This window comes from Fringilla coelebs (genome assembly GCF_963513975.1).
Source record: "Fringilla coelebs genome assembly, chromosome: 3".
Classification (NCBI taxonomy): Eukaryota; Metazoa; Chordata; class Aves; order Passeriformes; family Fringillidae; genus Fringilla; species Fringilla coelebs.
In genome coordinates, this window is record NC_140030.1 from 53,515,972 (window position 1) to 53,529,441 (window position 13,470).

Genomic DNA, 13,470 nt, shown 5'->3' on the forward strand with positions numbered 1-13,470 from the left:
TAGCTGCAGTAAACTCATTTAGGGAAATTTGAGGGGCACTGGCAGAAGTGCAGGCCCATCTGCCACAGCCAGTGGCTTCCCTCCATGTGGAGGGGCAATCAAAATCAAACTCCTCAGCATTACAATCCCTGTGATACATTAGCAGGTTAGTAGAAGTCTATGCACTCTCTGAGATGAAATATTAAAGAATCTCTGGTTTTAATGAGTTGACTAGTCAAGAGATTTTAACTCATCCAGTAATATCAGCCAGCAAAGCTTGCTTACTTGTGTTACATACCTTAGACATACCTGTGCAGGGCCTGCTCTCTTCCCACTGTTCATTTTGGGATTGCATCTACTCCATAGTAAAGGGAAAAATTATCTCATGTGATAGACCAGCATATTTTGGGCTCACACACACATTAGATAATCTGATTTTAAGATATGACATGTATGGACTCCCCTACAGTGTTATTTTTCAGTGAATCTTGGCCATACACACACACAAACATGCATCACTAGGAGGAAACAAATTCCAGATCCTTTAACAGAAACATTGCTGACAGCAGGTACTAGAAAAAAGGCATTGACAACACATTCACTTTGATCACGTTGATGGTTCAATCTCTCTTATCCCATGGAAATTCTAGTACAATTCTTTCTAGAGCAACATAGTAAGCAAGGCACCCTTAGGTATGAGCTGCCACGGCCACACAGCAACTGGAACAAGTGGACACATCAGAAACACATCTCTACTGATACAAGAGCTTTGCCAACAGAAGAGGTCTGAGGGAGAGGGGCAGAACCAAAGCGCAAAAGCAGATGAATTGTCATTTCAAAAAGCAAAAGCACAAATTCTGTATAATGTATGCCATTAACAGTGAAGAAAGTGCATTTTCAGTGATGCAAAACAATAGATCAAGATCTAATATATTTGCCAATGGCAATAGTAATATCAGCACTTTTTAGAACAGCCTGTCCAAAAAATATTTTGGCTGCAGTACAGGTAGAAAGTCCCATGGTATGGCATATACATACAGACCAACAGCAATAAACCACATAAAAGTACACACTGTGAATCAAAGAGGGGTGGGAGGGCCAGAGGCAACATGGGGCTTTGATTTAGTGCATTTAGAGCACCTTCCAATGTAAAGACATGTACACAACTAAAGACACCATTACAAATGAGAATACCATTACTGAGAATATCAGCATGAAATGGCTAGAGTTGTATATTACAGATTTCAAAGCCAAAGAAATCCTTTGCGTAGGAGCACGGTGAGAATTGCATAAGTTCTTGTGCCTGCCTTCTGGATTGATGTAGATCTTTGCTAAAATGCTGTTGAAGACATTTGGATACAAAGTCCATATTTAAAACCCCATTTTTTAAAATAGACAACTGGAGAAATAAATTGGTGTTTTGAATGCTCTGGAAAATTCTATTACATTGATTGCAAATCCTTTCCTACATATAACAGGCAACTCCCTTGCAGTGTGTGTAATATTGAAGGACAATTGTGTTGTTGCTGGAAAACAAAGTTCGTTCCTTCAGCAACATTTTAAAGATACATAAGTCTGTCCCTTACATTGTAGAGAAAAATCACCTAATGGAAGTGTACTCTGAGTTTTAGGAATGATATGCAGAGGTTTTGAAGGGAATTATTCTCCTCTACTCCTTCTGCCTCCAGCAGAGGGTCTGAACCAGGCCAATTTTCTAGCCTCCAGGTGGCCTGCTCTGTTACATATGCAAGCAAGATCTGAGTGATTCTTCTCTGTATGCTTCTACCCTGCCATACTCCTCCATAAAAGGTCTGGTAAGATTATGGCTGTATGTCCTGGCATGAGGGAGAATGATGCTTTTTGTCAATAAGTACCAGACATCTGATTCCTAGTGACATCCCCATTTCAATGGGCAGCTCACTCTGTGTCTCCAGGGACTTACTAGGACATGCAATGAAGAGAGACTAATTCAGAATGCAAGTAAGAATAACATATATCTGCATTAAGACTTCAGACAGGGTATGGAGGAGTAAAATTATTAAAATCTATTACAGAAACAGGCTTACAAAGCCAACCACTTCCACTGGTGACACTAGGATTAATAGGAAGGTCAAGTTTTGCTTAGAACATTTGTGTTTCTTGCACAAGCATGTGTACATGTGCAGATTTCCTTGTCAGAAACAACACAGGGCAACTTGAAAGCCCAAAGGAGCTTTTGCCCCTACAGCAAATAAATGAATAAAGCCTTTACTGTGGTTCAATAACCACAGTTATGGGAACTAGAAAAATCACCACAATCACCACAGCATTTGGAAAGAATATTTAAACAGTGACAGTGGCAATTTTCTAAAGTTAGGCTTTCCAACTAGCCGTCTGCAGACCAAAATCACCAGTTTTGATACTTTTAGGCATGAGAACCAATGTCTAAAATTAGATTGACACAGAAAATCTTGACAATATGGACTCATCCTTGACCTATTCATTTATTTCAAAAACCTTCTGTTCATTTAACTTACATACATCAGGGAATGTTGTTGGTATTTGATCCTTTCTCTGTGATTCAACAATGTGGTCTATGTCAAAGGCAACCAAAGAAACTGAAAGGAACTAAAGAAACACCTTCACTGACTAATCAAGGGAAATGCTTTTGGAGTTACATACTTCAAACAAAAGTGCATCACAATTTCTCAGAACCAAACTGCTTAACTTCACCATAAAGGTAATTTAAACAAGTGTTTTTGCAGTCAACAGTGCTGAAGTTAAGAACCACATTTTTTTACAATTCTCTCATATTACCCTTTCCCCAGCATTAGGCATTCAAAGCTGGTCAGCTGCTTAGGCGTTTAAAAGGTCAATTTGCAAGGTATTTTGGTTTGTTAATTTCCATAGTTAGATAGAATATTAAACCATGTTCCAAATTTACCATGAATCACGTCTAATTTTTCTAGTGCTGAGGAAGCTAATGGAGTGCAATTTCTAAAGGAGGGCAAACAGTCAAATTTATAGAACCCTTGATTTTTCACTTGAGCACATAGATTTTTGTCTCTATCCAAACAGTATGAATTTTCTTCAGGATTTTCTGTCCTTGTATCTTTTCCAGCAATAACTTTGCAATAATGTCTGAGTAAGTCTTGATGAATTGTTGATTTGCTTGAAGTCTTCATGTATTGTGGGATAGACCTAGAAAGGACCAGAAGTTTAGGTAGAGCAAATAATTCTGAGTGTATTTTTGGCCAAGCAGGCAGCCACAATGGCATGATAAGCTGGGATTTATGGCTCTAATGCCTGCTCACTCCAATATTCGCAAGCCTGAACTGTTACCAGTACTACCACACAGGCTATTGCTCAGAACACAGGGCCTCCTCTTTTCTCTCTCTTCAAAAACAAAGTTGTGCAGAGGAAAGAAGAATAAGGTCCTTAAAGGAAGGAAAAAAGTATGAATTCTCAACATGACTGGAATAGAACAACAGATCACTACAAATTAAGCACATTAAATTTTCCCTATATTGCCACATATACAATTCACTAGGACAAAAGCCTATACTCTCTCTGAAATCCTTTTTACATTCACATAAGAAGATGTGCACATTAATGGATCCCGGGATGATTTTTGAAATTCCTTTGAACACACTATGTTTCTCCAGAAGAAGAAGAAAAGTTGCCAGACAAGATCAGGCTGATGTTGAGGATGTGCCTTTTTACTCCTTCTGACCTAGACATGATGTTTAAAGGCAACATTTATCATCATTACTGCACTGTGTATCCAGCAACAGCCTAATGAAAGGTGCAAAAAATTCCAGGAAGAAGAACACTGTCTTTCTGAAAGTTCAGAGCCTGGACAGCATCCATACTTCTTTCACTCTACGAGAAGGAACAAGCCAGGCTCTGTGCCTGTCATTCAGATGGCAAATAATACCAAGTCAAGTGATGGCAGCGCCAGAGTCGCAATGCTGTGTCTCAGGATTTCGGGCACCATTGTGATCATATCTTGATGCAATATTTCCCTACCAGATGCAGCTTGTTGCCAGAGTGCAAGTAAACTTCATAACTGACTGCCACAAGTCAGTCCAGGAGCAGGGAATTAGCAAGTGGCTCAGGCACTCTAGTCTAGGAAAAGAGTAAAAAAGGAGTGTGGCTGCAGCACTGGGAGCAACGGTGCTTGTTCTCCTGCCTTGAGTGAAAGTAAACAAGTCCATTGTTATCTGACTTTGCCAAACCTCAAAGTATAATGCTAGAAGGAAAAATAAGCTTTACAGAATTGAGCCTATACAACTCTTTTCTTCCCTTCATAAATTGTATGTTAGAGTAGCTGAATCTACCAAAGTGTTTACAGTATGCTATATATATAATGGCACATATAAGCTTTGTAAAGGGTTTGGAACATTTCAGAAATGTCTCTGGTGCTGAAAAAGGCTAATGTATTACAAATCATATAATATTTTAATTCAGAAAAAATATGTTTAGGAATTTTGACCTAGCATTAGGGTTAGGAAACTGAACGAGGATGCCATGAAGCATGACTGACAAATCAGTCAGGCTAGTCTGCTTCAGATACATATTGTGCAAGGCATTATCACTGCGATCAGTCACAAAAAATGCATATTTAGTTTTTTTACATTAAATACTACACCTGTGAACCTATGTAAAAGATATACAAAATATAAATGTCATTGGGACTGTATATTTCAAACTTTTTAAAATAAACACAAAGTATATATATATATATATATATGTAGGCATATAGGTTGTAATTTCAATGTCAACACTAGCACAGTTTTGTCTCTTCTAAATACAGGCCAGTATACTTCCTAGTCCAACACATGCACCTACAAACACATGATCATGCATACAGCTTTACGTTCTGCTGTTTGCAGAAAAGTCAGAATATACAGCACTATACATTGTTTCAACTCAAAATTGATCGACAAATTAAAAAAGATGCCGTTCAAAAGAAATTCCTTGTGAACTATTTAAAAAACCCCAAAAAACAGAGAAAACCAGGGATATCTCTATTTCATCTCAATAAAAACACTGAAGACTGTGGTGATGATGACCTAAGATTCAGAACACTTTGTCCGGCATGTGGTGGGGGTCACCCTTGGACAAAACACAACAGTGTGGAACTGGTTGCTACGACACAAACCAAACACAGTTATAGTGAGGCACAGAGCTTCCACAACACCATCCAACCCAGCTCTGGGTTCAGACTACTGAGGTCTCTGACCGAAAGGAGACAGAGTTGTACACTGTTCTTCTCACAGCAGGCGGTGCTGATGGGGATCTGGATGCCCATCTGGAAGGCAGGCGTCGATTTGCTGGCCGAGCGGGACGGGAGAAGCCCTTCTCACTTGAACATTTCACTGGCACACATATCTAGAACACAAAGGCAAGTCCTCGCTTTAACAAGTTACAGCTTTGGTGGAATGCAGCGGGAATGCAGGAGGACATTTGCGGTGACCTCAGAACAGGTGGTTGGAAGCTATTAAAAGGAGCGCAGCAATGCGCAGAATGCAAAAGAACAGCTATTTCTATGTACAGGGATTCTCACATCAGTTGTGGTTTAAAATACATGAAGACAAGCGTCAGACACAAGGAAATGTATAAAATGATAGTGCAAGACAAAACTGACATTTCCTCTTATCTTTTAGTTTCTGTAAGTTTTTTTGTCAATGAATGCTATAAAATATTCCCAGTGTAGAACTCAGAATATCATCTGATATTTCTGCAGTAGGATCTACATTCTTCCCAGGTATTTTTTGATAGATTCTATTTCAGGAAACTCTGTTTCCATTAGTTCAGTGTGAAGCTGTTTAACTTGGTAACTAATTCAGAATGGTTATGTGTTAATAGTGTCATGTCTACCAGCAGAGCCATAGAGATGCAGAGGAAACTCAACAGATTTTGATCATAGCGACATTGATGTAAATTTGAAATAATGAAAATAAACCCAGTGCCTCAAGCCACATGTAGTTCTTTACATCTCTGTGACATTAATTCTGCTGGATGAAAAATGGTAACTCCTGGTCAGGCAGTATTCTACACTTAGTTTCTACAGGTAGAAATGACAATATAAAATGTGAGCCCGTGAAAAAAGTAATTATTCCTTTCCTCCATATTAATTGATGAAAATTTGTTTGCCTGTCAAAAGTTTATCGGATAAAAAAGAAATCAGAAGCTTCACAGCTTTTTTATTTCTGTGCTGAAGGAAAAATGTGCCTGTTAAGCAAGACATTGCATCACAGCAAGGCTGTCAGAAAGACATGCAGAAGAAAATCTGCATGGTCAGATTCTCAGCTGTGCTTATATCTATATAGCTCCACTGAAGTCTGTGAATTTGTGCCAGTTTAAGGCATACCAGCTGACAGCCTGAACCCATTTAAGTTTCCCAGCTCAAAACACACCTGCCTTATCTTTTTTGAGATTCCAAGAGGCATATCTCTTTGTGTTCTTTGTAGACTTTTACAGAACCTGCAACTTACAGCGTGTTTTCCAAACCATCTGTCTTTTCATTAAGAAAGAATGTTGGCAAAGGCAGCATTTCTAAACTTCTGAAAATAAACTTCAGCCAAATATAAATTAATTAGTCATGCCATGTTCTTCTGTTTCTGTGAGCCTATGCTTGAATATATAGGAGAAGCTGGAACTGAGACATGAGTAAGAAGTTACTTTATTACTGGAAACTTTATGGAGTCACAATGCTCCTTAGTATAGGCAGTTCCAAGGAAATCCTGATCCAAGCAGCATCCTGGATACTGAAAAATGTTATCTAAGACCTCTAGGGTTTGGGGCATGGCCAAGTCTGCTTAAGCCCTATGGGAAGTCGTATGACATAACAAATCAGCTAAAGGAAGGAGAGAGGGTGTTAAAACCTGGGTTAAGCTCTCACTAGTTCAATCGTAGCATAACTGCACTGTAGTAAAAAACCAGCTTTGCAGAACACCAGCAGGGATAAGAATCTGGCACGTCTTCACTGCTCATTCTTTCTTACATGCTTCTGCCCTCCCACAACTCTTAATCTGCAGAGGAAATGCTCCTGAATTATCCAGATCCTGGCCTAAAGTATCTATATATACATAATTAGTTACAATATAATGTCTGCTCCATTGAATAGTCTGAGGCTGGCTATGAAATGGAATTGTTTTGCTTTTGTCATTCTTATGAACCTTACCTCTGGTAACTTCTGTCTCTCTTTTCCTTGCTTGAGTTGCTGCTCAATATGCCTGGCTGAATTCCTCGGAAAGTCTTGTTTTTCTTGCTCAATCTGGAGCATTTCTAAATACTGACTCAGTGTCTTGCAACCCCCATTGGTGAATTCAGAATTTGCCTGTGTCCTCTTATCTTTGCAGCATTTTGCACTACATGGAGAAGTCACAGTTGATTTTTCATAGGTTTTCAAAAGCTTTTCAACAACACCATAGTTGGACCTTGAGTCAGCTGAGCGCGGGCGGCCAGATAAATTACTTGGTCTCCAGTCATGCTCGTGAAGCATGTGCCTATAACCACTAGTATTTGGAAGTCCATTCATGTGTTTTTGTTGCCCTGCTGTCCTGACAGCTTTGCTGGGGTTGTTAGTTTCTTGCTCCCTTGCTGCAGAGAGCTTGGGATTTGAAACACAAGGCGTATTTACAGTTTCTGCCCTGCTAGCAGCAGAGTCACACGGTGGACCACACGCTTGGTGATCTTCGGGTGCTGTTTGAGGCACCTGATTTTCCTGCAGAGCATTGTTACGTTTATCTGTGTGAAATACAGTCCGATTAAACTCATCGATCTTTGCTGCTAGCGTCTCGTTTCTTTGGGTCTTTCCCAAAGGATACCTGGTGTCTTCCAAAAGATCACTGTGCGAGGTAGCAGGGGCATAAAAGTCATTGCTGTAGAAAGGGCTGCTGCGAGACTTGGTGTTTTGTTTCTGATGTATCTTGTTGCTTTGGGCCATATTTCCATCTGAACAACTCTTTTGGGCTGACAGTGGGGAAGGCTCATTTTTATTGTCTTTTCCAAGCTTGCCCATATCATATGCCCACGTGTTGTGGTAGAAATTTGTTGGAACATTGCTCTCATTTTTGGTTACAGGTATTGCAGCAGTTACCATCACAGGAACTTTCACAGCCTGCCCTTCATTTGCACAGGCTACTGCAGATTTATTTTTGTTTACAGGTGAAGGATTCCTCAGTTTCCCCCCATTCCAACAATCCTGAGCCTTGCAATTGCTTTTGATGCCTGGATCTCTTATGGGTGCTTCTGAAAGCTGTATGACTGCAGAAAGTGAGTTTGTTAGGTGCCGAGAAGTGCTCCGTGGAGGAACTGGTGGAGCTTCCTTCTTTTGCCAAGGCCTGAAATCTGTTCCTATGTCACCAGTAAGACTACGATAAGAAATGTCCTTCAAAGCCTTGGTGGAGCTCATCAGATTCTTCCTATTATTATGTTCCTCTGTTTGAAAAGCAACTGAAGTCTGTGATTCATTGCTGGACACATGGTTCATCTCAGGCAGAATAACTCTGTTTTGGGTTTCCTCAAATTCCCCCAGGAAAGGAAGTGACTTCATTCTGCAAATAACAGAAGAGGTGTTTTAGGGATGAGCAATAAGGCACATTCCAGAGGACCTCAGCATGGATTAATTCTCCCCAGAAGCAGGTGTTTTAACATTGGCCACTTAAAAAGGTTTGGGAGCAGTGTTGCTGCAGCTGATGTACCCAGCACAACCGAAACACACACAAAAAATTTGAGGAAGGGAATTTGCATTCCTTTCTTTTGCCACTAAAATTCTTTTTCTGAGTTTTTCAGATGATGACTGTTTTCTTGTCTCTGCTACAGTAAGTACAGTAGGATCTTGTTCTAATGACTCATAGGAGTCTACCTGACTATGAACTGAATGAAGAAAGCTGTAGGACACAGTGTATCCTTGCTTAGGTTCATAACCTTACACATGAGATCTGCCTTTTGATATATGATAAAAAAGCATTTTTAAAAGTTATGCGTCAGCTATGAATCCATTTGCTCTAAAGATACAAACAGTAGCCCAGCTAAAATATTGAATTAGTGACAGACTTGTAACTGATCACATGGCGGAGTGCGAGAAATCCCTCTGACCTTTGGGGGTATCTGAGAAGGTTCAGTTTTACCTCAGAATTTCTGCACAACTCAAGAGGCAGTCTTGTGTTTAGCTTGCTAGAGAAGACAATGAACACTGAATTTTTAACAGATGATGGAATGTTCACTGGCCATACTTTTCAGGGTCTGACTTGCCATCTTTCCATTAGTACAAATGTATGGTGGTTCTTCCCTCTTTGCTTTCTTTCCGCTCTTGGATCATCAGTTCCTGGCACATTCCTCATGCTTAAGGCTAGATTTGGGCTTTAAGTAAGAAATTCCCAGTGTGACAAACCCATACAGTGCTGTATAAAACTACATAGCAATGGGGCCAGAGTAGACAGAAATACCTGTTCACTTTCCCAACCCTCTGTACAGACATTAGAAACAAATACAATTTCATCTCATATAAATACTAGTCTGAATTTGTATGTTCCATATATAAAATCAATTTTGCTAGTAAAACCTGCCTTTGTATCATATTTCAGTATATTTCATTTGAATATTTTATGCTGAGCACTGAAACACTAGGAGGGTAGGAACTGCCCAACTAATAAATCCAACAGCAAACCTGCCTTCAAAGTGAAAAGCATAAGGAGAATTATTCATTTCTGTCCTCTAACATAAGAAGTCTAAAGATGTTTTTACCTTCTGTGATTGGACTTCTTTCGAATTTCCTCTTGATAGCTGCATAATTCTTCACTGACTCTGGCAAGTTCTTGAAGAGCCTTTATAAATATAAAAACAGGCTTTTAATATATACATTTAAAATTATATCTCCAGAATTAATTTGAAACTTTTGGTCATTTGCATTTAAGATTCACAGCAGAGGGAAGTATTATGAGAAAAGATACAAAAATGCTCCCACCTTATGAACAGAGGTAAAGAGCATGCTGTTAACACATTCAAACAGTGAGAAGACACTCATTGATAGCAAACCTTGGAGCAAGTACAGACAGTGACTTGTGGAAAGCTAAAATCAGGGAGATCAGTTCTTTAGCTTAACCTGGCAGGCCAAAGTCCTCCGTGCTTTGCACCCCCTTGTAACTGAAACTCATACTTTACTTACTACATTGAGGTCACCAATATAATTCTTGGTATTTTGCTCAGAAGTTTTAATGGTGAGGCTGTCTTCAGGTTCTTCATGGTTCTCAAGGGCCAGGTTGTCCACTAACAGAATATTGTTTCTGCTCTTGTTTCTGGGCTCCTTCCATTCGTGTCCTGTCACACCAAGCAGACCCCCTTTCTCCATTCTGTCATTTGCCACATTCTGTTGATGGTTCAGCTCTGCTGGGTCACTCTCTTGCAAAGTAGGGCAATGCATGGACAGCTGCAGCATCTTGCTCTGAATGGCCTTGCTATCATGGATGGTCATATTGCTTTCCCTTCTAAGTTTTACCTCCTGGTAAAGCTGAAAAGACAATAGAACCTTCTGTTAAATCATGGTATTGTAATGAGCTTTATGGCAAAGCCCCCATATTTATCTTCTGTTTTGAATGATGCTCCATTCAGCAGCACTGATTAGAAAGATTCTAGACATGTTAGTAGGAAAGTGCTGAGTCACCTAGTGTGACAATTCAAACACCAGGATTGCCACAGGATAAGGCTGGTACCATTCTCAAACTCTCTGCCATAATTTTAATGTATGGCTTCCATCCCTGGCTGGGACTGGAAGAGATCTCCCGAGATAACTGGCCCTGCCTTGAGCCAAAAGATGCATGGTTGTTTTCCAAGTAATATCAGCACACTCTGTGGGGGACACAACTGTTATCTGATGGACAGGGAATGTGGGGGAATGTGACAGAGAGAGAGTGTTCTGGCTATGCTACAGCCTATTAAAGCATATGATTTGAGGGAGAGGAAGTGAATTCTCATAAAATACAGTGCCATCTGCATTAGAGCAGACTCCTTCAGTTCTCAGACAAGTGGAATTCTTCCCTATGACTGGAGTGATAAATCAGTACAGCAGAATGGTATTATTTGGCAACGTGCTATCACCTTCTTCTTTCATGCTATCTGCTGAGATCCAGTGGCTTCATTAGTAAATGGTGTTAATTCTGGTCACCCAGCACATTCAAACTAGGAACTGTGGTAAATTATAAATTAGAAAAAATGGCAACATCATAAAAATATCTTCTGCTTACAGTATAATTTCCAGTGCCAAGAATCCCACAGCTCTGTATAAACATTCATTCTTAACTTGCTCTCATGAAGAAAGCACACAGGCACCTCTGAACAGCCATCTGCCTGCCCTCTCACAGTGCACAAGGCCATCACAACAGCTTTTGGAAGGACAGTGGAAAAGAATAACAACATGCAGAACATGTGGCCATTTCGTGGGCAGTGCTGTGGATTAGAAGTATTCTCACGTTCAGAGACTTAACACTTGACCTCATCCTGGGTTTTCAGATTTCACTCCCAAAGCCCAGCTGCTCATGGAAACTGAGGGCTGAACTTTGCCATTTCCAAGAAATAAGAGCCTCATATGGATTCAGCATACCAGTAAGAAGGAAGGATACCACCCCATAATATCTCCTAAACCCCACAAGTCTTTCTGGAGAATTAAGCTTGGCTTGGTGGGCTAGAGAAAGGTGCCAAATTAAAATACAAGCTGATAAGTAAGTACAAGTTTTATTGAGGAAATCCTTCTACAGATAGTGGCATTTAAAGGATATCTATCTCTCATTTTCTCCAGCCATGTGGCTTGTGGAGAAGAAATGTCAGGCATCTGAAATCAGCAGCAGCTATAGTCACAGCTTAAGAGGGGACCTTAGGATTCCAATAACCTTGAGGTATAATCTGTAGTTTTGTTTGGCCCTGCAGTAGCCAGAAAATTGCTTCATTCTCTTCCTTTCAGTCCCATTCCACTCTTTATCTCTTTTTCTTGCTTTCCTAATCTCTGTGCTAATAAAGAACACGATGAAAACAGTCCTTGCTGACATTGTCAGCTCTACTAATAGCCAAAATACCTTTTCATTTCTGTCATTCCAAATCAGCTCTTATACCTAAGAAAATGAAATTCAACTACATATACAGATCACATTACTAACTTCTGAAGCGTTCTCAGCTTGGCAGTGAAATTAGGGAAGACTGCACAGAAAAGTCCTAAACAAAAGACAAAATGTGGCAAAGACCATCATATCAAAGTCTGAAAGAATTGTGGGTAAATTATAAGAGAGTTGACATTATGGAGTTCTGCTGCAGGCTGGTTTAATGGGCAGTTTAAGGCTGCAATTCCTTTGGCTTTGACCATTTTCCTTCTCAGTTTCATGTGAGCAATCTCTGCCATACATTCCTGTGCTGCTCAGCCACACGACAGTGCTGGCAGAGAGCAAGTGAAACTACTCCATGTGTATATTAGATGAAAAATGTGGAAAGCTCACTAATGAAAAAACTTGTCTCTACAGGCTGCCAGATTCAGTTAATGCATTAGAGAGTGTCAGAGGGTTTGGCTGCAGGGACAATTTGGGGATAAAAGAATAATAAATAATTGCTGTGACTATTTCTGGAAGGAGATCCACTGCAAATACCAGGGACTGTTTGCTAGTATGTGTAAACACAAGGGGTTTCAGAACTTTCATGCTATTTGTTGTACCTGTTTTCTCTCCCAAGATTCATCCATAAAAGGAATAGTTTCTAGCCAGAAAAATTCTATATCATGCAGTATTTCATATATATATATTATTTTTAATATTACCATTTGCCCCAGCAAACCTATGCCATCTAAAGCCTTTTTGCTAGATAATTATGATACCTAATTATTTTTTAACAAAATATGCATTTTCTAAACCCCATATTGTTCAGTATTTGCTTGAAAAAAGCATGTGTAATATAGGCAACACGGGTCATGCCCATGACTGAATTGTGAGCAGTACATACAGCCAATAATCTCATAGCTCACAAAGCCACATTCACCTCCTACCTTGTATTCATGACTATTAAGTGAGCAATTGCAGATACTGCTTAATCCCAGGATTTTCATCCCTCCATCAGCTGTTAATAACTTCCAGTGACACATAAGAAATAGGATAAAATACAGAAAAAAAACCTTGAAGCGACTCAATGTCACTTCACCCCAAGAGAAAATGGTAGTGTTCAGATTTTTGTTTAAAAGTACCTCTTCTATTTTCTTCTGCATGACCTTCCATTGACATTCCCATTCTTTCCTTTCATTGTCAAATCTCTCCAGCAATTCCATTTTTTCTTTATTCCAGTTCCTCTCAGTATTCTCCAGTTGTTCACGCAGGTCCATGGCTAAAGTCTGTGCAACAGCAAAGACAGCTCTCCTTTTTTTCTTTCTTCCCTGAATGTTTCCTGGAAGTTTAAGAGTATAAGTCTTACTTATGTTTTATTCTAGCTTTCAGGGAACAAAGACAATGAAGAAAATTCCCAGTATTAATAACT

At 39.7% G+C, this 13,470-nt stretch overlaps 1 protein-coding gene across 1 annotated transcript; it reads right to left on the reverse strand.

Annotated features, from left to right (window-relative positions):
• Positions 1–5,181: 5,181 nt before the first annotated feature.
• Positions 5,182–13,333, reverse strand: KIAA0408 (the record flags this gene model as incomplete). Its single annotated transcript, XM_084202985.1, has 5 exons — positions 13,184–13,333; positions 10,136–10,477; positions 9,715–9,794; positions 7,148–8,522; positions 5,182–5,352 (listed from the first exon to the last, which is right to left on the reverse strand). The coding sequence occupies exons 1-5, from the start codon at positions 13,316–13,318 to the stop codon at positions 5,182–5,184; spliced, it is 2,103 nt and encodes a 700-aa protein (XP_084059111.1). The 5' UTR covers positions 13,319–13,333.
• Between the last annotated feature and the right edge of the window lie 137 nt (positions 13,334–13,470).